Source organism: Gobius niger (assembly GCF_951799975.1).
Source record: "Gobius niger genome assembly, chromosome: 6".
NCBI classification, from domain to species: Eukaryota; Metazoa; Chordata; class Actinopteri; order Gobiiformes; family Gobiidae; genus Gobius; species Gobius niger.
The window spans coordinates 33,151,392-33,174,330 of record NC_136857.1 but is presented as its reverse complement, the minus strand read 5'-3'; the positions used below and the strand labels follow the sequence as shown (position 1 = coordinate 33,174,330).

At 44.6% G+C, this 22,939-nt stretch overlaps 2 protein-coding genes across 3 annotated transcripts in view; both read right to left on the bottom strand.

Moving 5' to 3' along the window:
• Positions 1-3,030, bottom strand: part of LOC306964000 (uncharacterized protein) — a 16,582-nt gene extending 13,552 nt beyond the window's left edge. Inside the window, exons 1-2 of one of the 2 annotated variants that reach the window (XM_079557817.1) lie at positions 2,476-3,030; positions 1,289-1,948 (exon numbers count right to left, since the gene is read on the bottom strand). In XM_079557817.1, coding sequence (XP_079413943.1) covers positions 1,289-1,948; positions 2,476-2,698 — 883 coding nt within the window. In that variant the 5' untranslated portion in view covers positions 2,699-3,030. Of the gene's footprint in view, positions 1-1,288; positions 1,949-2,305; positions 2,339-2,475 lie in introns of those variants that run through there. The other variant, XM_079557818.1, reaches the window with a different exon arrangement.
• On the bottom strand, positions 2,886-22,939 carry LOC306964873 (uncharacterized protein; the record flags this gene model as incomplete). Its single annotated transcript, XM_079559040.1, has 11 exons — positions 22,869-22,939; positions 14,222-14,302; positions 13,966-14,046; positions 11,547-11,627; positions 11,291-11,371; positions 9,054-9,134; positions 8,798-8,878; positions 7,219-7,299; positions 6,963-7,043; positions 3,122-3,249; positions 2,886-2,899 (listed from the first exon to the last, which is right to left on the bottom strand). Exons 1-11 carry the CDS (start codon positions 22,874-22,876, stop codon positions 2,886-2,888), a joined length of 798 nt encoding a protein of 265 aa, XP_079415166.1. The 5' UTR covers positions 22,877-22,939.

Sequence of the window (22,939 nt, the reverse complement as noted above, 5' to 3'; positions counted from 1 at the left end):
AAGTGCAGAAATTGCAGAAAATGCAGAAAAAAGTGCAGAAAAGCGTGGATTTGCGGCAGCCCCATTATAAGTCAATGGGAAAAATCTCCGTCATTTTGGCCGATTGCGGAAAAACCGTAAGTTGCAGAAGTCCCAAAAGTAATAGCACCCTTCTCCTCAACATGCGGAACATTTTGATGCATAACTTGCATAAATTGCACAAAGCATGAAGGTGCTGAAAGCTCTAGAAAATCGGGAAAAAGATGGAAGAGGAACTAGAAATGCAATGGCTGCGCCATTGCGATTGACTGCGGAATTGCGGGAAGCGAATGCAGAAATTGCATAAACTCTTCAAATTGCATAAATTGCTTAATTTGCATAATCAAATTTGCATAAACTGGTAAAATGCATAAAATGTCATGTTGCATAAACTGTATAAAATGCATAAAGTGGTAAAATGCATGAATGGGTTAATTTGCATAAATTATGTAAATTGCATAAGCTCTTTAAAATTCATAAATCCTAAATGGCATAAACTCTTAAGTTGCATAAACGGTTTAAAATCCATAAACTGGTTAAATCCCATAAAGTGGTTAATTTGCATAAATTGTTAATATTGCATAAACTTTTATATTCCATAAACTGGTCAAACTGTTGAAATGGCCTCAGAGCTTGATTGGCAGAAGCTGCACAAATGGCTGAAAGTCCTGGAGTTTCCCCATTGGCTGGATTCCCACATACACACCAATGCAAAAATTTCAAACTCCCGTAAGAAAAAACTGGAAAACTGCAGAAGGCCAATTCTTTCTCAAAACCCACAAGTTGCAGAAGCTGAACTTGCACAAAGTGCAGAAAATGCAGAAAAAAGTGCAGAAAAGCATGGAATTGCGGCAGCCCCATTATAAGTCAATGGGAAAAATCTCCGACATTTTGGCCGATTGCGGAAAAAACGTAAGTTGCAGAAGTCCCAAAAGTAATAGCACCCTTCTCCTCAACATGCAGAACATTTTGATGCATAACTTGCATAAATTGCACAAAGCATGAAGGTGCTGAAAGCCGGAGAAAATCGGGAAAAAGATGGAAGAGGAATAATAATAAAGAACATGAAAACCAATAATTGACTGCGGAAGAATTCCGCAGTCAATCAATGAATCCAGCCCCTACAATAAATGATCAAATTAATGTTTTTGCTCTTTCATGCTCTTTTATCCAAACTAATGTTTGTTTAATTAATGGACAGAAGATGACGATAGCCTGACAGCAGTACTGTGAAGTAAAAACTCTTTTAAGAAACAAACAGTGTTCTCACCTCGTATCTGAGTGGTTCTGTGAATGAGGTCCGAGGGCAGCTGGGCAGCAGCATCAGGTCTGGAGGTGATCCAGAGGTGAGCAGAAGGGAGCAGGTCTCCTCTGATCAGGCTCTTCAGGAGCACACTCACTGGAGCGTCCGTGTTCACATCACTAACACTGTCACTGTTGGAGAAGTCCACTTTAAAATCATCCAGACCGTCCAGAATGAACACAATGTTCAGCTTGTTATAGTCAGACATCACACACTGTTTAGTCTCCACAAAGACATGGTTCAGAAGTTCTACAAAACTCAATGTCTGTGGAAGCTTGTCAACGAGTGAATATTTGAGAGGAAACAGCAATGTTGACTCTTTATTGGTTCTAAAAAAAGAACCAAGCCAGCTGGATTGTTTTGTAGACCACTCATGCACATATTTACGCACGAGATAGGATTTCCCCACATGAGCTTCTCCGATGGTCAGCACAGTTCTTATACTTTCTCCTTTGAACAGATCTGACATTGTGATTTGTTTCTTTTTTCCACTTTCTTGCGCTCCGTCTTTTATTATGTGTTCTGTGTTCTTCTGGTTTGGGTGGGAAAGGTCATCTTTAAAAACAAATACTGACGGCAGTACTTTCTTCAGGTTTGATGACAAATTCTGGTGTCTTTTCGTTGTCTCTAAAAAATGAGAATTAAATGTTACTAAACCAAGTAAATACAGTAGATACTTTATAGAGAGTGTTGGGTCGAATGCTTTGAAAGTGTATTTAGTAACAGAACACTGAATACTTCACTGGACAATGTATAGTGTCACATATTATGTTACTTTGTCCAGTCAGAGTACTATTCTGAATACTCTGCACTCTGTGTCTGTGTGGAACACTGTGGTACCACTGCACTCAGTGACTGTGTGGAACAGTGTGGTACCTCTGGACTCTGTGTCTGTGTGGAACACTGTGGTACCACTGCACTCAGTGACTGTGTGGAACAGTGTGGTACCTCTGCACTCAGTGACTGTGTGGAACAGTGTGGTACCTCTGCACTCTGTGACTGTGTGGAACAGTGTGGTACCTCTGCACCCTGTGACTGTGTGGAACAGTGTGGTACCTCTGCACTCAGTGACTGTGTGGTACCTCTGCACTCAGTGACTGTGTGGAACAGTGTGGTACCTCTGCACTCAGTGACTGTGTGGAACAGTGTGGTACCTCTGCACTCAGTGACTGTGTTGATGTATTCTGCTGGGATCTTGTTCTCTCCTGAAGGTCTGGTCAGGATCCACAGTCGGGCAGAAGGAAGTAGGTTTCTTTTCAGCAGGTTGGTCAGCAGCTCGTCCACTTGAGCGGTCTCTTTCATGTCGGTGACCTCCTTGTTGTTTTGAAAGTCCAGAGGAAGTTCACACTCGTCCAGTCCATCCAGGATGATGGTCATCGTATATTCACTGTAGTTCAAACCCTCGCAGTAATTATTGAACAGATTCTCAACACTTTGGGGTTTCTCTGAATTCAGGGCTTTGAAATCAAGATAAATCTTGATGTTTTTTTTATCAGATGTGTTTTTGGCCCAGTCCACCACATATTTCTTGGCTTGAAATGTCTTTCCAATCCCAGTTACACCTTTAGTCAGGACAGTCTGCCCATGTTTAAACAAATCATCAAATTTCTTGACTTTCTTGGTGTTTGCATATAATATTTCTGAGTCCAAACTTTCCTTGAAGTCAGTGTTATATCTTTGCAATACTTTCTTCTTGAGTGTTTTCAGATTTTTTGGTGAATGGTCTAAATCCCCAAAAAAGCAAACAGATAATGTTAAAATGATTACATTTGATTTTAAGAAATGCTTGAATAAATTTACCTTGTGAAGACAAAGGGAAACCCATTTCGTCTTTAGGCCCTTCTTCTTCGGCCTCTATTTCCTCTTTGGGCCCCTCTTCTTCGGCCTCTATTCCATCATCAGGCTCCTCTTCTTCACTCTCTGGAGAACTGTGTACATATTAATTATTGTCAGAGAAAACCAACAAAACAAAAACTTGGCAGAGTGGGAAGTGAGCTAGAATACCTAAAAACGATAAGGGAAATTAAAGGGCCTATATCATGCAAAATCGACTTTTTGGAGCGTTTAGCCATGTTGTTTTGCTATTTCCTCATCAAAAACACCCCCAGAGTGGTTTGTGGCTTCATTCACGCAGTTCTCAGCAATCCTCCTGAATCCTGCTCTCTGAGCAGCTGCTCCGCCCTCTGCTGGAAAACCACTGAGTTGTGACACTCTGACGTTTTTTACGTCATAGTGTCAAACAGGAAGAGCCCAACCTCTGTAATGTAATGCCTTACATCCTGATTTTAATTTATAAAACAGCTTAAAAAAAAAAAAAAAAAAAAAAAAAGGAAGTGCTTCCAGGTCAGGGCTGAAAACAAACGCACAAAACAAACGCACCCGTGAGCGTCTGAATTTTCGGCTCTTTTTGGTGAACCGGATCATTTGGATCGGCTCACCAAAAAGAGCCGGCTCTTTTTTGGCTCCCAAATGGCTCTTCATGTTTTTACATATACAGTTTAAATTTAGGAGAGATTTGGATTCATGGCATGTTAAATGAGCTTTTCGACTACTCCCAACACAAAACAACTATAATCAAGAAATAAAAAAAAAATAATGTATTTTTTTTCATTGCTATAATGAAGTGATTTTGGCTTATAGTGGTGTTGTTTTGTCTTCAATAATCCACGTTGATTTTTCGAGATTGTTTATTATAGCAACACATGATCTTTTAAAGCTGGTAGTAGTTACATAATGTACTCTTTTATTTAGTCAAAATCCTTAGTGCTTCTCCCCAGTCCCTCAGCTGCCTGTAGCTCCGCCCCTGGTCCTGCTCCGTCTGTAGCTACTGCAGCCTAAGAGAGGGACACAGACTCCAGATATCACTGAAGTCCAAACTTTAGCCAGGACTTCTGTTGTACTTCTGCTTTAGTTGCTTTTGCAATGGGCTCAAACACATGAGCGGTGAAGGCCGACATTGCGACGTATCGCCGCTCCGAGCGTGATCGCATTGTTTACTTTTCACTCCACAAACCCAGCGTAACTTTATCTAACCATGAAACCCAAAATGTGTGGCGGATCTTTCTCATTTAAGAAGTGCTAAAAGCTGGAGATGTACTGACTACATTTATGGATTAGTTTAAGTTTGTAGAGATCTTGATTTTGTGTAAACAGCAGGTTCATTACTGACGGACTGGGATGCAGCTGCAGATGTTTTACCTCCTTTCTCCCTCTCTCCCCGATCCCATTCTCTTACTCTTTTCATTTTTTTAGCATTTGCCTTTTTCTGTCTATTTTTCTCTAACGTAGCACGAGTTGTGCACGTAGAGCTTGATAAACATGCAACCTTAAAAAAAAAAAAAACGGCTCACAAGTGAGACTCGGCTCTCATCGTTCACTTAATAATAATGCATCGGTTTTATATAGCGCTTTTCTGGACACTCAAAGACGCTTTACATTGCATTATTCATTAATTCCATACTTGGTGGTGGTAAGCTACTATTGTAGCCACAGCTGCCCTGGGGTAGACTGACAGAAGCGAGGCACCAGTCTGCGCCATCGGCCCTTCCGACCACCAACCACTCACTACATTCGCTAGGCTTCCTGGTGTTACCAAACGGTCTCCCATCCAAGTACCGACCAGGCCCTTCCCTGCTTAGCTTCCAAGGTCTGACGGGATTGGGCACTTAAAAGAGCCGGCTCTTTGTACCGACTCGTTCGCGACCGAAAATCACACATTAGGTGTCTTAGAGCAGTGGTTCCCAACCTTATTTGCTTGATGCTTGAAAATAATTGCTTAAAAGTATTTATTTCAAACAAATAAACTGAAATTGGAGTGTTTAATGCAACTGTAGTCCTTACTGATGATTTTAGACAATTTATTTTGCTAAAACAATTTCGTTTATGACCTGACCCTCTGACCAGGCAAAGCTCTGGGGCCCCCCCTGCAATCCCAGGCGGGGGGTCAACATTTGGCTCAACGTTACACTATGAGGCTCAACCCAATTTGGCCAAAATGCAAAAATCAGTGATGTCTACTCGTCGAAGAAATGACAAAAACAAATAACAGGTATGATGCCCAAAATAGCAAAGAGCTCGTACCCGACGTGGCTTTATTCATCAGAATTTGAAGAGCTGCCCTATTATTATATTTCCTGACCATTGGAAAAAATTTATACTTTTATTATTAAAAAGAGTCTGGATCAAGTCAAAGCTGAAAATGCCTCTGACGTGTAATGGAATCAAACAAACTGTGAGAGTTCAGTCAATCTGTTAGCCTCTTATTTCTGACCCGTTCAAGCCACGTTGGTGATTTTGAGAGGAAGAAGAAACAACACAGAACGACATAAAATATAGACTGTCTGATCTCAGTTCAAGTGTTTTCCTATTCTCTACAAAACTAGTCTGGGATCTTGTGGGGAGTCATAGTAGCTACAGCCGTGATGTTCGTCTCTGAACATCTCTGTACGAAGGCGCCGGAGCAGCACAACCACCTTGCGTCATCACTCCTCTCCTCAGGGGTCAGGGACACGAGGAGCTGATACACATGGTCAGGGACATGAGCTGATACACATGGTCAGGGACATGAGCTGATACACATGGTCAGGGACACGAGCTGATACACATGGTCAGGGACATGAGGAGCTGATACACATGGTCAGGGACATGAGGAGCTGATACACATGGTCAGGGACATGAGGAGCTGATACACATGGTCAGGGACATAAGGAGCTGATACACATGGTCAGGGACATAAGGAGCTGATACACATGGTCAGGGACATGAGGAGCTGATACACATGGTCAGGGACACGAGGAGCTGATACACATGGTCAGGGACATGAGCTGATACACATGGTCAGGGACACGAGCTGATACACATGGTCAGGGACATGAGGAGCTGATACACATGGTCAGGGACATGAGGAGCTGATACACATGGTCAGGGACATGAGGAGCTGATACACATGGTCAGGGACATAAGGAGCTGATACACATGGTCAGGGACATGAGGAGCTGATACACATGGTCAGGGACACGAGGAGCTGATACACATGGTCAGGGACATGAGGAGCTGATACACATGGTCAGGAACATGAGGAGCTGATACACATGGTCAGGGACACGAGGAGCTGATACACATGGTCAGGGACATGAGGAGCTGATACACATGGTCAGGGACATGAGGAGCTGATACACATGGTCAGGGACACGAGGAGCTGATACACATGGTCAGGGACACGAGGAGCTGATACACATGGTCAGGGACATGAGGAGCTGATACACATGGTCAGGAACATGAGGAGCTGATACACATGGTCTTTGCAGCAGAGCAAAGCATTATTGCTTTTGAAATGAATGTAGAAGTGGCTCGACGGCCAGGCTACAGAAATTCAATCTGACAAAAAACTGGCACACACCTAATGCAAATACATTTAGGAAATAAACGGCTCTTTGACTGGAATTGTTGTTGTTTTTTAGTCTTTGAGGAATATATAAAGATATGCTCATCTACAGAGTTTTACATTCTCTGTATTTGCATTTTTGTCTCATATTTACAAACCCTTCAAAGATGTGTCAGTATTTCCTGAGGGCGGTAACTACTCCCAACTCCTTTGGACAATTCTAATGATCCAGAATGGGAGGGATCTCAAAGTCCTTACCTTGGGTCTGTAAACTTCAGAGGCTCATCTTTAGAGCGGTCACTTTGTAGAGAGACACTGCTCAGAGTGGAAGAATATGGCCTGGATTAACACAGAACAATGATGCACATGTATAAATAAGAGCGTTAGATGAATCCAGAACCATCTATGAGCTGAAGGTCCTTGGTAATGCTCCATGGTTTGAGCTGCTAGACGATATGTAACACTTCATTCAGTCCGACATCACCTGCTCTTTTGAGGATTTGAAAGTCCTTACCTTGTTTCAAAGTTTAGAGGCTCTTCTATCGACCTGTCACTTTTTACTGACGCACTGCTCGGGTCAGGAGGTTTGAGAAGCCTGAAAGTCAGGAAAGACAAAGGAAAACAGAACCGTACTGATTAATACACCCTTCATAAAAGTCATTTCTATTTGTATCAAACATATGACTTTATTGGGGCGCCATAATGAATAAAAATAATAAATAATAAAGCATTGGTTTTATATAGCACTTTTCTGGACAAGTGTCTTTGGCTTTACATTCCGTTATTCATTCACTCCAAACTCGGTGGTGGTAAGCTACAAATATAGCCACAGCTGCCCTGCGGTAGACTGAAGGAAGTGAGACAACCAGTCTGCACTATTGGCCCCTCCAACCACTCACTCACTCACTTTAAACTGTGGCTAAAGGAAAACCAGGCCTGTGAACACATTTAGTTATTGTTGCATTTATAGTGATTTGTTGTCACATTTTGTAAATTGTAAATGTGCTGCCTGCCTCGGGACTACAGATGGAAACTAGCGTCTCCGCTATAATCTGGCATATTTACAGTGCTCATGTGCAACTGTTCATTAATATGCATTGTCCCTATCAAATAACTCACTCACTCACTCACTCACTCACTCACTCGCTCGTACACGACAGGGCAGCTTTTAATATTCTGATGAAAAAAGCCAAATTATTATATTTGCTGACAAATGGAACAATTAATAGTTTTATTATTAAAAAGAGTCTGGATCAAGTCAAAGCTGAAAATGCCTCTGACGTGTAATGGAATCAAACAAACTGTGAGAGTTCAGTCAATCTGTTAGCCTCTCATTTCTGACCCGTTCAAGCCACGTTGGTGATTTTGAGAGGAAGAAGAAACAACACAGGACGACAAAACAAAATATAGACTGTCTGATCTCAGTTCAAGTGTTTCCCTATTCTCTAAAAAACTAGTCTGGGATCTTGTGGGGAGTCATAGTAGCTACAGCCGTGATGTTCGTCTCTGAACATCTCTGTACGAAGGCGCCGGAGCAGCACAACCACCTTGTGTCATCACTCCTCTCCTCAGGGGTCAGGGACACGAGGAGCTGATACACATGGTCAGGGACCCGAGGAGCTGATACACATGGTCAGGGACACGAGGAGCTGATACACATGGTCAGGGACACGAGGAGCTGATACACATGGTCAGGGACATGAGGAGCTGATACACATGGTCAGGGACATGAGGAGCTGATACACATGGTCTTTGCAGCACAGCAAAGCATCATTGCTTTTGAAATGAATGTAGAAGTGGCTCGACGGCCAGGCTACAGAAATTCAATCTGACACAATACTGGCACACACCTAATGCAAATACATTTAGGAAATAAACGGCTCTTTGACTGGAATTGTTGTTGTTTTTTAGTCTTTGAGGAATATATAAAGATATGCTCATCTACAGAGTTTTACATTCTCTATATTTGCATTTTTGTCTCATATTTACAAACCCTTCAAAGATGTGTCAGTATTTCCTGAGGGCGGTAACTACTCCCAACTCCTTTGGACAATTCTAATGATCCAGAATGGGAGGGATCTCAAAGTCCTTACCTTGGGTCTGTAAACTTCAGAGGCTCATCTTTAGAGCGGTCACTTTGTAGAGAGACACTGCTCAGAGTGGAAGAATATGGCCTGGATTAACACAGAACAATGATGCACATGTATAAATAAGAGCGTTAGATGAATCCAGAACCATCTATGAGCTGAAGGTCCTTGGTAATGCTCCATGGTTTGAGCTGCTAGACGATATGTAACACTTCATTCAGTCCGACATCACCTGCTCTTTTGAGGATTTGAAAGTCCTTACCTTGTTTCAAAGTTTAGAGGCTCTTCTATTGACCTGTCACTTTTTACTGACGCACTGCTCGGGTCAGGAGGTTTGAGAAGCCTGAAAGTCAGGAAAGACAAAGGAAAACAGAACCGTACTGATTAATACACCCTTCATAAAAGTCATTTCTATTTGTATCAAACATATGACTTTATTGGGGCGCCATAATGAATAAAAATAATAAATAATAAAGCATTGGTTTTATATAGCACTTTTCTGGACAAGTGTCTTTGGCTTTACATTCCGTTATTCATTCACTCCAAACTCGGTGGTGGTAAGCTACAAATATAGCCACAGCTGCCCTGCGGTAGACTGAAGGAAGTGAGACAACCAGTCTGCACTATTGGCCCCTCCAACCACTCACTCACTCACTTTAAACTGTGGCTAAGGGAAAACCAGGCCTGTGAACACATTTAGTTGTTGTTGCATTTATAGTGATTTGTTGTCACATTTTGTAAATTGTAAATGTGCTGCCTGCCTCGGGACTACAGATGGAAACTAGCGTCTCCGCTATAATCTGGCATATTTACAGTGCTCATGTGCAACTGTTCATTAATATGCATTGTCCCTATCAAATAACTCACTCACTCACTCACTCACTCACTCACTCACTCACTCACTCACTCACTCACTCACTCACTCACTCACTCACTCACTCACTCACTCGTACACGACAGGGCAGCTCTTAATATTCTGATGAAAAAAGCCAAATTATTATATTTGCTGACCAATGGAACAATTAATAGTTTTATTATTAAAAAGAGTCTGGATCAAGTCAAAGCTGAAAATGCCTCTGACGTGTAATGGAATCAAACAAACTGTGAGAGTTCAGTCAATCTGTTAGCCTCTCATTTCTGACCCGTTCAAGCCACGTTGGTGATTTTGAGAGGAAGAAGAAACAACACAGGACGACAAAACAAAATATAGACTGTCTGATCTCAGTTCAAGTGTTTCCCTATTCTCTACAAAACTAATTTGGGATCTTGTGGGGAGTCATAGTAGCTACAGCCGTGATGTTCGTCTCTGAACATCTCTGTACGAAGGCGCCGGAGCAGCACAACCACCTTGTGTCATCACTCCTCTCCTCAGGGGTCAGGGACACGAGGAGCTGATACACATGGTCAGGGACACGAGGAGCTGATACACATGGTCAGGGACACGAGCTGATACACATGGTCAGGGACATGAGGAGCTGATACACATGGTCAGGGACATGAGGAGCTGATACACATGGTCAGGGACACGAGGAGCTGATACACATGGTCAGGGACACGAGGAGCTGATACACATGGTCAGGGACATGAGGAGCTGATACACATGGTCAGGGACATGAGGAGCTGATACACATAGTCAGGGACATGAGGAGCTGATACACATGGTCAGGGACACGAGGAGCTCGTACACATGGTCAGGGACACGAGGGGCTGATACACATGGTCAGGGACACGAGGAGCTGATACACATGGTCAGGGACATGAGGAGCTGATACACATGGTCAGGGACACGAGGAGCTGATACACATGGTCAGGGACATGAGGAGCTGATACACATGGTCAGGGACACGAGGAGCTGATACACATGGTCAGGGACATGAGGAGCTGATACACATGGTCAGGGACATGAGGAGCTGATACACATGGTCAGGGACACGAGGAGCTGATACACATGGTCAGGGACATGAGGAGCTGATACACATGGTCAGGGACATGAGGAGCTGATACACATGGTCAGGGACACGAGGAGCTGATACACATGGTCAGGGACACGAGGAGCTGATACACATGGTCAGGGACACGAGGAGCTGATACACATGGTCAGGGACACGAGGAGCTGATACACATGGTCAGGGACATGAGGAGCTGATACACATGGTCTTTGCAGCAGAGCAAAGCATCATTGCTTTTGAAATGAATGTAGAAGTGGCTCGACGGCCAGGCTACAGAAATTCAATCTGACACAATACTGGCACACACCTAATGCAAATACATTTAGGAAATAAACGGCTCTTTGACTGGAATTGTTGTTGTTTTTTAGTCTTTGAGGAATATATAAAGATATGCTCATCTACAGAGTTTTACATTCTCTATATTTGCATTTTTGTTTCATATTTACAAACCCTTCAAAGATGTGTCAGTATTTCCTGAGGGCGGTAACTACTCCCAACTCCTTTGGACAATTCTAATGATCCAGAATGGGAGGGATCTCAAAGTCCTTACCTTGGGTCTGTAAACTTCAGAGGCTCATCTTTAGAGCGGTCACTTTGTAGAGAGACACTGCTCAGAGTGGAAGAATATGGCCTGGATTAACACAGAACAATGATGCACATGTATAAATAAGAGCGTTAGATGAATCCAGAACCATCTATGAGCTGAAGGTCCTTGGTAATGCTCCATGGTTTGAGCTGCTAGACGATATGTAACACTTCATTCAGTCCGACATCACCTGCTCTTTTGAGGATTTGAAAGTCCTTACCTTGTTTCAAAGTTTAGAGGCTCTTCTATTGACCTGTCACTTTTTACTGACGCACTGCTCGGGTCAGGAGGTTTGAGAAGCCTGAAAGTCAGGAAAGACAAAGGAAAACAGAACCGTACTAATTAATACACCCTTCATAAAAGTCATTTCTATTTGTATCAAACATATGACTTTATTGGGGCGCCATAATGAATAAAAATAATAAATAATAAAGCATTGGTTTTATATAGCACTTTTCTGGACAAGTGTCTTTGGCTTTACATTCCGTTATTCATTCACTCCAAACTCGGTGGTGGTAAGCTACAAATATAGCCACAGCTGCCCTGCGGTAGACTGAAGGAAGTGAGACAACCAGTCTGCACTATTGGCCCCTCCAACCACTCACTCACTCACTTTAAACTGTGGCTAAAGGAAAACCAGGCCTGTGAACACATTTAGTTGTTGTTGCATTTATAGTGATTTGTTGTCACATTTTGTAAATTGTAAATGTGCTGCCTGCCTCGGGACTACAGATGGAAACTAGCGTCTCCGCTATAATCTGGCATATTTACAGTGCTCATGTGCAACTGTTCATTAATATGCATTGTCCCTATCAAATAACTCACTCACTCACTCACTCACTCACTCACTCACTCACTCACTCACTCGTACACGACAGGGCAGCTCTTAATATTCTGATGAAAAAAGCCAAATTATTATATTTGCTGACCAATGGAACAATTAATAGTTTTATTATTAAAAAGAGTCTGGATCAAGTCAATGCTGAAAATGCCTCTGACGTGTAATGGAATCAAACAAACTGTGAGAGTTCAGTCAATCTGTTAGCCTCTCATTTCTGACCCGTTCAAGCCACGTTGGTGATTTTGAGAGGAAGAAGAAACAACACAGGACGACAAAACAAAATATAGACTGTCTGATCTCAGTTCAAGTGTTTCCCTATTCTCTACAAAACTAATTTGGGATCTTGTGGGGAGTCATAGTAGCTACAGCCGTGATGTTCGTCTCTGAACATCTCTGTACGAAGGCGCCGGAGCAGCACAACCACCTTGTGTCATCACTCCTCTCCTCAGGGGTCAGGGACACGAGGAGCTGATACACATGGTCAGGGACACGAGCTGATACACATGGTCAGGGACACGAGCTGATACACATGGTCAGGGACATGAGGAGCTGATACACATGGTCAGGGACACGAGCTGATACACATGGTCAGGGACATGAGGGGCTGATACACATGGTCAGGGACATGAGGGGCTGATACACATGGTCAGGGACACGAGCTGATACACATGGTCAGGGACACGAGGAGCTGATACACATGGTTAGGGACACGAGGAGCTGATACACATGGTCAGGGACACGAGGGGCTGATACACATGGTCAGGGACACGAGGAGCTGATACACATGGTCAGGGACATGAGGAGCTGATACACATGGTCAGGGACACGAGGGGCTGATACACATGGTCAGGGACATGAGGAGCTGATACACATGGTCAGGGACACGAGGGGCTGATGCACATAATCAGGGACACGAGGGGCTGATACACATGGTCAGGGACACGAGGAGCTGATACACATGGTCAGGGACACGAGGAGCTGATACACATGGTCAGGGACATGAGGAGCTGATACACATGGTCAGGGACATGAGGAGCTGATACACATGGTCAGGGACATGAGGAGCTGATACACATGTTCAGGGACACGAGGAGCTGATACACATGGTCAGGGACACGAGGAGCTGATACACATGGTCAGGGACACGAGGAGCTGATACACATGGTCAGGGACATGAGGAGCTGATACACATGGTCAGGGACATGAGGAGCTGATACACATGGTCAGGGACATGAGGAGCTGATACACATGGTCAGGAACATGAGGAGCTGATACACATGGTCAGGGACATGAGGAGCTGATACACATGGTCAGAACACGAGGAGCTGATACACATGGTCAGGGACATGAGGAGCTGATACACATGGTCAGGGACACGAGGAGCTGATACACATGGTCAGGGACATGAGGAGCTGATACACATGGTCAGGGACATGAGGAGCTGATACACATGGTCTTTGCAGCAGAGCAAAGCATTATTGCTTTTGAAATGAATGTAGAAGTGGCTCGACGGCCAGGCTACAGAAATTCAATCTGACACAATACTGGCACACACCTAATGCAAATACATTTAGGAAATAAACGGCTCTTTGACTGGAATTGTTGTTGTTTTTTAGTCTTTGAGGAATATATAAAGATATGCTCATCTACAGAGTTTTACATTCTCTATATTTGCATTTTTGTCTCATATTTACAAACCCTTCAAAGATGTGTCAGTATTTCCTGAGGGCGGTAACTACTCCCAACTCCTTTGGACAATTCTAATGATCCAGAATGGGAGGGATCTCAAAGTCCTTACCTTGGGTCTGTAAACTTCAGAGGCTCATCTTTAGAGCGGTCACTTTGTAGAGAGACACTGCTCAGAGTGGAAGAATATGGCCTGGATTAACACAGAACAATGATGCACATGTATAAATAAGAGCGTTAGATGAATCCAGAACCATCTATGAGCTGAAGGTCCTTGGTAATGCTCCATGGTTTGAGCTGCTAGACGATATGTAACACTTCATTCAGTCAGACATCACCTGCTCTTTTGAGGATTTGAAAGTCCTTACCTTGTTTCAAAGTTTAGAGGCTCTTCTATTGACCTGTCACTTTTTACTGACGCACTGCTCGGGTCAGGAGGTTTGAGAAGCCTGAAAGTCAGGAAAGACAAAGGAAAACAGAACCGTACTGATTAATACACCCTTCATAAAAGTCATTTCTATTTGAATCAAACATATGACTTTATTGGGGCGCCATAATGAATAAAAATAATAAATAATAAATAATAAAGCATTGGTTTTATATAGCACTTTTCTGGACAAGTGTCTTTGGCTTTACATTCCATTATTCATTCACTCCAAACTCGGTGGTACAAATATAGCCAAAGCTGCCCTGGAGTAGACTGAAGGAAGTGAGACCACCAGTCTGCACTAGGGATGGGACAAAAAATTGTTTTGAATCGATACACCGATTTGCGCATGAGAGATGCGAGTGCATCGGCAGAGAAGCCACAGATCGATGCAGTTCAGAGCAAAAACATAAGATGCATCGGATTTTACGCGCTCATATCGGTTTAATCTAGATCCGTTACGGATGTAAAGCCCCTCGGGCCACTGCGCGCCTCATCTGCGTGCGTGCACGTGATGCTCCTCCTACGAGGAGCGCGTGTGTCTTATTGGTAAACTCCAGGCTGAGAGCGGCAGAAGTTCAGAAACGCATCCGCGTGGAGCTGGGTTGGCCTCTGCGCTGTGTTGAATGAAGGACGAAAAGTTGCAGGAACAAACGCTGATAAATATTCCAAACATCGCCATGATCAGCCATCTTCGTTTGCCCAAGTCATTGGCTGTTTCTCAATTGCGAGGCTCCGTCCTCCGTTCGGCCACTTCGTTGACGTCCTCGGTGGTGGCTCCTCCAAAACGGAGCGGAGTGTCCTCTCCCCGCCGCCTTTGAGCTCAAATGGAACGGCCTCCGGAGCGAGCGGCTGCGTCAGGTCACGTGTCAATCTATGCTCATTAAAACAACTGTTTTATGAAAAACAGAGGCCAGGAAACTGTTTATGTGGAACCCAACTTTTTTAAAGTAAGTTCAAACTAATAAAGTTTTGCGAAAAAAGAAACAATGCTGCAGTGCATCATGGGTAATTTCAGCTCTCCAAGGCAGCGGAGGATCCACAGCTGTATCCTTCGTAAATGAGCCAAACGGAGGAGTCGAGCTGCGATGGGGCGAGTGGTCCAGGTGAAATGGAACACCACTTGGCGGCGCTGTGATGACGCGAATGACGTCAGAAGTGGTCGAGACGCCGAGGATCCTGGCAATTGGGAAACAGCCAATTATGTCCACTTACAAGCGTAAAGAGTCCAGGAGGAGTCCAAAAATCCACTTTACTGCATTAGAGCCAGGTGGAAGTACACGTGAGACTGCGCTGAGAGGCAGAGGGAGCCCCGCCCATTAATTAGCATAACCATGTGAGCTTTTCTGTGTGCGCTATTAATGTTAATAATTCACACAATCGCCTTTTTAATTTAACAATACTGATCATAGATTAATAATAATTGTCCCCCCAAAATTGTTGAAAAAACTAAAGAACAAACGATCTTAAGGTGGATAAACCCATAGAATATATAGGATACAAAACCCCCAAAAGTTTAAATATGCAGTCTACATAAAAAAAATATGTAGTTAACTTTAAAGTTGTCTAATATCAATTAATGGCCTCAATAATTGTAAATATGTGTCAAATCTTAATTTATTTGAGCTGGTTCTGTTGAATCATTGCATCAAGCAAAGCGTGGATCACGAAACATGGAGATGCATTGTGATAATTGGCCTAAATGGAATCGTATCGGGCTGGTGGTGGTTACAGATGTGTGGATCCAGATGCATTGTGGTCTTGGTGATGATTCGAATCGCATCGCAGCTCTGGTATGACCAAGTGTATCTTAAATGAATCCGATCGTGGCAGGTGTATCGAGATGCAAATCGGATCGGACAGAGGCCTAAGATTCCCATCCCTAGTCTGCACCATTGGCCCCTCCGACCACTCACTCACTTTAAACTGTGGCTAAAGGAAAACCAGGCCTGTGAACACTTGTAGTTGTTGTTGCATTTATAGTGATTTGTTGTCACATTTTGTAAATTGTAAATGTGCTGCCTGCCTCGGGACTACAGATGGAAACTAGTGTCTCCGCTATAATCTGGCATATTTACAGTGCTCATGTGCAACTGTTCATTAATATGCATTGTCCCTATCAAATAACTCACTCACTCACTCACTCACTCACTCACTCACTCACTCACTCACTCACTCACTCACTCACTCACTCACTCACTCACTCCATTCACTCACTCACCTCACTCACTCACCTCACTCACTCACTCACTCACTCACTCACTCACTCACTCACTCACTCACTCACTCACTCACTCACTCACTCACTCACTCACTCACTCACTCACACACTCACTCACTCACTCACCTCACTCACCTCACTCACCTCACTCACTCACTCACTCACCACACTCACTCACTACACTACACTACACTACACTACACTAGTAGTTAGACTAGTGTAGCGTTAGACTGCGAGGTTCAATGTTAGACTGTGAGGTTCAATGTTAGACTGTGAGGATCAACATTAGACTGTGAGGTTCAACATTAGACTGTGAGGATCAACGTTAAACTGTGAGGCTCAACGTTAGACTGTGAGGCTCAACACTAGACTGTGAGGCTCAACACTAGACTGTGAAGTTCAACATTAGACTGTGAGGCTCAACGTTAGACTGTGAGGATCAACATTAGACTGTGAGGTTCAATGTTAGACTGTGAGGCTCAACGGTCGACTGTGAGGTTCAACGTGAGACTGTGAGGCTCAACGTGAGACTGTGAGGATCAACATTAGACTGTGAGGCTCAACACTAGACTGTGAGGCTCAACACTAGACTGTGAGGCTCAACACTAGACTGTGAGGTTCAACGTGAGACTGTGAGGCTCAACGTGAGACTGTGAGGATCAACATTAGACTGTGAGGTTCAATGTTAGACTGTGAGGCTCAACGGTCGACTGTGAGGTTCAACGGTCGACTGTGAGGCTCAACGTTAGACTGTGAGGTTCAACATTAGACTGTGAGGCTCAATGTTAGACTGTGAGGCTCAACGGTCGACTGTGAGGCTCAACATTAGACTGTGAGGCTCAACATTAGACTGTGAGGTTCAACATTAGACTGTGAGGCTCAATGTTAGACTGTGAGGCTCAACGGTCGACTGTGAGGTTCAACGGTCGACTGTGAGGCTCAACGTTAGACTGTGAGGCTCAACAATAGACTGTGAGGCTCAACGTTAGACTGTGAGGTTCAATGTTCGACTGTGAGGATCAACATTAAACTGTGAGGCTCAGCGTTAGACTGTGACGCTCAACATTAGACTGTGAGGCTCAATGTTAGACTGTGAGGCTCAACGGTCGACTGTGAGGCTCAAAATTAGACTGTGAGGTTCAATGTTAGACTGTGAGGCTCAACAATAGACTGTGAGGTTCAATGTTAGACTGTGAGGATCAACATTAGACTGTGAGGATCAACATTAGACTGTGAGGATCAGCGTTAGACTGTGAGGCTCAACGTTAGACTGTGAGGCTCAACGTTAGACTGTGAGGCTCAACGTTAGACTGTGAGGCTCAGCGTTAGACTGTGAGGCTCAACGTTAGACTGTGAGGCTCAACGTTAGACTGTGAGGCTCAGCGTTAGACTGTGAGGCTCAACGTGAGACTGTGAGGCTCAACGTTAGACTGTGAGGCTCAACGTTAGACTGTGAGGCTCAGCGTTAGACTGTGAGGCTCAGCGTTAGACTGTGAGGCTCAGCATTAGACTGTGAGGCTCAACATTAGACTGTGAGGCTCAACGTTAGACTGTGAGGCTCAACGTTAGACTGTGAGGCTCAACGTTAGACTGTGAGGCTCAACGTTAGACTGTGAGGCTCAACGTTAGACTGTGAGGCTCAACGTTAGACTGTGAGGCTCAACATTAGACTGTGAGGCTCAACGTTAGACTGTGAGGCTCAACAATAGACTGTGAGGCTCAACGTTAGACTGTGAGGTTCAATGTTCGACTGTGAGGATCAACATTAGACTGTGAGGCTCAGCGTTAGACTGTGAGGCTCAACGTTAGACTGTGAGGTTCAATGTTAGACTGTGAGGATCAACATTAGACTGTGAGGTTCAATGTTAGACTGTGAGGATCAACATTAGACTGTGAGGCTCAGCGTTAGACTGTGAGGCTCAACGTTAGACTGTGAGGCTCAACGTTAGACTGTGAGGTTCAATGTTAGACTGTGAGGATCAACATTAGACTGTGAGGATCAACGTTAGACTGTGAGGATCAACGTTAGACTGTGAGGCTCAACGTTAGACTGTGAGGTTCAACGTTAGACTGTGAGGCTCAACGTTAGACTGTGAGGTTCAATGTTAGACTGTGAGGATCAACATTAGACTGTGAGGTTCAATGTTAGACTGTGAGGATCAACATTAGACTGTGAGGCTCAGCGTTAGACTGTGAGGCTCAGCGTTAGACTGTGAGGCTCAACGTTGACTGTGAGGATCAACGTTAGACTGTGAGGCTCAACGTTAGACTGTGAGGCTCAACGTTAGACTGTGAGGCTCAATGTTAGACTGTGAGGATCAACATTAGACTGTGAGGTTCAATGTTAGACTGTGAGGATCAACATTAGACTGTGAGGTTCAATGTTAGACTGTGAGGATCAACATTAGACTGTGAGGTTCAATGTTAGACTGTGAGGATCAACGTTAGACTGTGAGGCTCAACGGTCGACTGTGAGGCTCAACGTGAGACTGTGAGGCTCAATGTTAGACTGTGAGGCTCAATGTTAGACTGTGAGGATCAACATTAGACTGTGAGGTTCAATGTTAGACTGTGAGGCTCAACGGTCGACTGTGAGGCTCAACGTTAGACTGTGAGGCTCAACGTGAGACTGTGAGGCTCAATGTTAGACTGTGAGGCTCAATGTTAGACTGTGAGGATCAACATTAGACTGTGAGGATCAACGTTAGACTGTGAGGCTCAACGGTCGACTGTGAGGCTCAACGTTAGACTGTGAGGCTCAACGTGAGACTGTGAGGTTCAATGTTAGACTGTGAGGCTCAATGTTAGACTGTGAGGTTCAACATTAGACTGTGAGGTTCAACGTTAGACTGTGAGGCTCAATGTTAGACTGTGAGGCTCAACGTTAGACTGTGAGGATCAACGTTAGACTGTGAGGCTCAACATTAGACTGTGAGGTTCAACGTTAGACTGTGAGGCTCAACGTTAGACTGTGAGGCTCAACGTGAGACTGTGAGGCTCAACGTGAGACTGTGAGGCTCAATGTTAGACTGTGAGGCTCAACGGTCGACTGTGAGGCTCAACGGTCGACTGTGAGGCTCAACGTTAGACTGTGAGGTTCAACGGTCGACTGTGAGGTTCAATGTTAGACTGTGAGGCTCAATGTTAGACTGTGAGGATCAACGTTAGACTGTGAGGATCAACGTTAGACTGTGAGGCTCAACGGTCGACTGTGAGGCTCAACGGTCGACTGTGAGGCTCAACGTTAGACTGTGAGGTTCAACGGTCGACTGTGAGGTTCAATGTTAGACTGTGAGGCTCAATGTTAGACTGTGAGGATCAACGTTAGACTGTGAGGATCAACGTTAGACTGTGAGGATCAACGTTAGACTGTGAGGCTCAACGTTAGACTGTGAGGCTCAACGTTAGACTGTGAGGCTCAACGTTAGACTGTGAGGCTCAACGTTAGACTGTGAGGCTCAACGTTAGACTGTGAGGATCAACGTTAGACTGTGAGGCTCAACGTTAGACTGTGAGGTTCAATGCTAGACTGAGGCTCAACGTTAGACTGTGAGGATCAACGTTAGACTGTGAGGCTCAGCATTAGACTGTGAGGCTCAATGTTAGACTGTGAGGCTCAACGTTAGACTGTGAGGTTCAATGCTAGACTGAGGCTCAACGTGAGACTGTGAGGCTCAACGTTAGACTGTGAGGCTCAGCATTAGACTGTGAGGCTCAATGTTAGACTGCGAGGCTCAATGTTAGACTGTGAGGTTCAATGCTAGACTGAGGCTCAACGTTAGACTGTGAGGCTCAACGTTAGACTGTGAGGTTCAACGGTCGACTGTGAGGCTCAACGGTCGACTGTGAGGCTCAACGTTAGACTGTGAGGTTCAACGGTCGACTGTGAGGTTCAATGTTAGACTGTGAGGCTCAATGTTAGACTGTGAGGATCAACGTTAGACTGTGAGGATCAACGTTAGACTGTGAGGATCAACGTTAGACTGTGAGGCTCAACGTTAGACTGTGAGGCTCAACGTTAGACTGTGAGGCTCAACGTTAGACTGTGAGGCTCAACGTTAGACTGTGAGGCTCAACGTTAGACTGTGAGGCTCAACGTTAGACTGTGAGGTTCAATGCTAGACTGAGGCTCAACGTTAGACTGTGAGGATCAACGTTAGACTGTGAGGCTCAGCATTAGACTGTGAGGCTCAATGTTAGACTGTGAGGCTCAACGTTAGACTGTGAGGTTCAATGCTAGACTGAGGCTCAACGTGAGACTGTGAGGCTCAACGTTAGACTGTGAGGCTCAGCATTAGACTGTGAGGCTCAATGTTAGACTGCGAGGCTCAATGTTAGACTGTGAGGTTCAATGCTAGACTGAGGCTCAACGTTAGACTGTGAGGCTCAACGTTAGACTGTGAGGTTCAACGGTCGACTGTGAGGCTCAATATTAGACTGTGAGGCTCAACGTTAGACTGTGAGGCTCAACGTTAGACTGTGAGGCTCAACGGTCGATTGTGAGGCTCAATATTAGACTGTGAGGTTCAACGTTAGACTGTGAGGCTCAATGTTAGACTGTGAGGCTCAACGTTAGACTGTGAGGCTCAACGGCCGACTGTGAGGTTCAACGTTAGACTGTGAGGCTCAACGTGAGACTGTGAGGTTCAACGGTCGACTGTGAGGCTCAACGTTAGACTGTGAGGCTCAACGTTAGACTGTGAGGCTCAACGTTAGACTGTGAGGCTCAATGTTAGACTGTGAGGCTCAATGTTAGACTGTGAGGCTCAACGTTAGACTGTGAGGATCAACGTTAGACTGTGAGGCTCAACGTTAGACTGTGAGGTTCAATGCTAGACTGAGGCTCAACGTTAGACTGTGAGGATCAACGTTAGACTGTGAGGCTCAGCATTAGACTGTGAGGCTCAACGTTAGACTGTGAGGATCAACGTTAGACTGTGAGGCTCAATGTTAGACTGTGAGGCTCAACGTTAGACTGTGAGGATCAACGTTAGACTGTGAGGCTCAACGTTAGACTGTGAGGTTCAATGCTAGACTGAGGCTCAACGTGAGACTGTGAGGCTCAACGTTAGACTGTGAGGCTCAGCATTAGACTGTGAGGCTCAATGTTAGACTGTGAGGATCAACGTTAGACTGTGAGGTTCAATGTTAGACTGTGAGGCTCAACGTGAGACTGTGAGGCTCAACGTTAGACTGTGAGGCTCAGCATTAGACTGTGAGGCTCAATGTTAGACTGCGAGGCTCAATGTTAGACTGTGAGGTTCAATGCTAGACTGAGGCTCAACGTTAGACTGTGAGGCTCAACGTTAGACTGTGAGGTTCAACGGTCCACTGTGAGGCTCAATATTAGACTGTGAGGCTCAACGTTAGACTGTGAGGCTCAACGTTAGACTGTGAGGCTCAACGGTCGATTGTGAGGCTCAATATTAGACTGTGAGGCTCAACGTGAGACTGTGAGGCTCAACGTTAGACTGTGAGGCTCAGCATTAGACTGTGAGGCTCAATGTTAGACTGTGAGGATCAACGTTAGACTGTGAGGCTCAATGTTAGACTGTGAGGATCAACGTTAGACTGTGAGGCTCAATGTTAGACTGCGAGGCTCAATGTTAGACTGTGAGGTTCAATGCTAGACTGAGGCTCAACGTTAGACTGTGAGGCTCAACGTTAGACTGTGAGGTTCAACGGTCGACTGTGAGGCTCAATATTAGACTGTGAGGCTCAACGTTAGACTGTGAGGCTCAACGTTAGACTGTGAGGCTCAACGGTCGATTGTGAGGCTCAATATTAGACTGTGAGGTTCAACGTTAGACTGTGAGGCTCAATGTTAGACTGTGAGGATCAACGTTAGAAGCGCCCTCTGGTGTCCGGGCATGAGCGTGCACATTTCTGAGCATCACAGACGACAGTGATATTTTGTAACAGTATAGACACAAAAGATGTGTGGTGGTTGCATTCTTAATGTTTTCAGTATCTTAATCATTTCTGAGGAAAAGAAAGAAGATATGAGCTGTTAAAAATATGCACCAAACTTGACTTCCTCAAACTGACTCCGCCCCTCGCCACTCCTCGTGTCTGCAGCGTTTCTGAGAAGCACAGACTGCGTATGGTAGGGTGTAGGTGCAGAGCTTGTGTGGCGGTGCGTAAAGTTTCACGTTCAGTCAGATTGCTGAACACCCCCTCTAGTACAGAAAGTTTGTACTTTTTTCTTACAAAAGAGCAAAGCTGTGACCTTCATTTCCCACTGAGCAGAAGATCATATGCCAGTTTAAAATGTTTTACGGCTTGGCTGAAAACAAACCAAAGCTGACTGTGTATATTGTAGTCATGTGTGGGTGGGTGTGAGGGTATGACAAATAAAAAAACTCACCTGTCCATGTTGCTGCAGATTCTTCTTCCTCACAAGGACAGATGACATGCCCTCAGTTCTGCTTCAGCAGA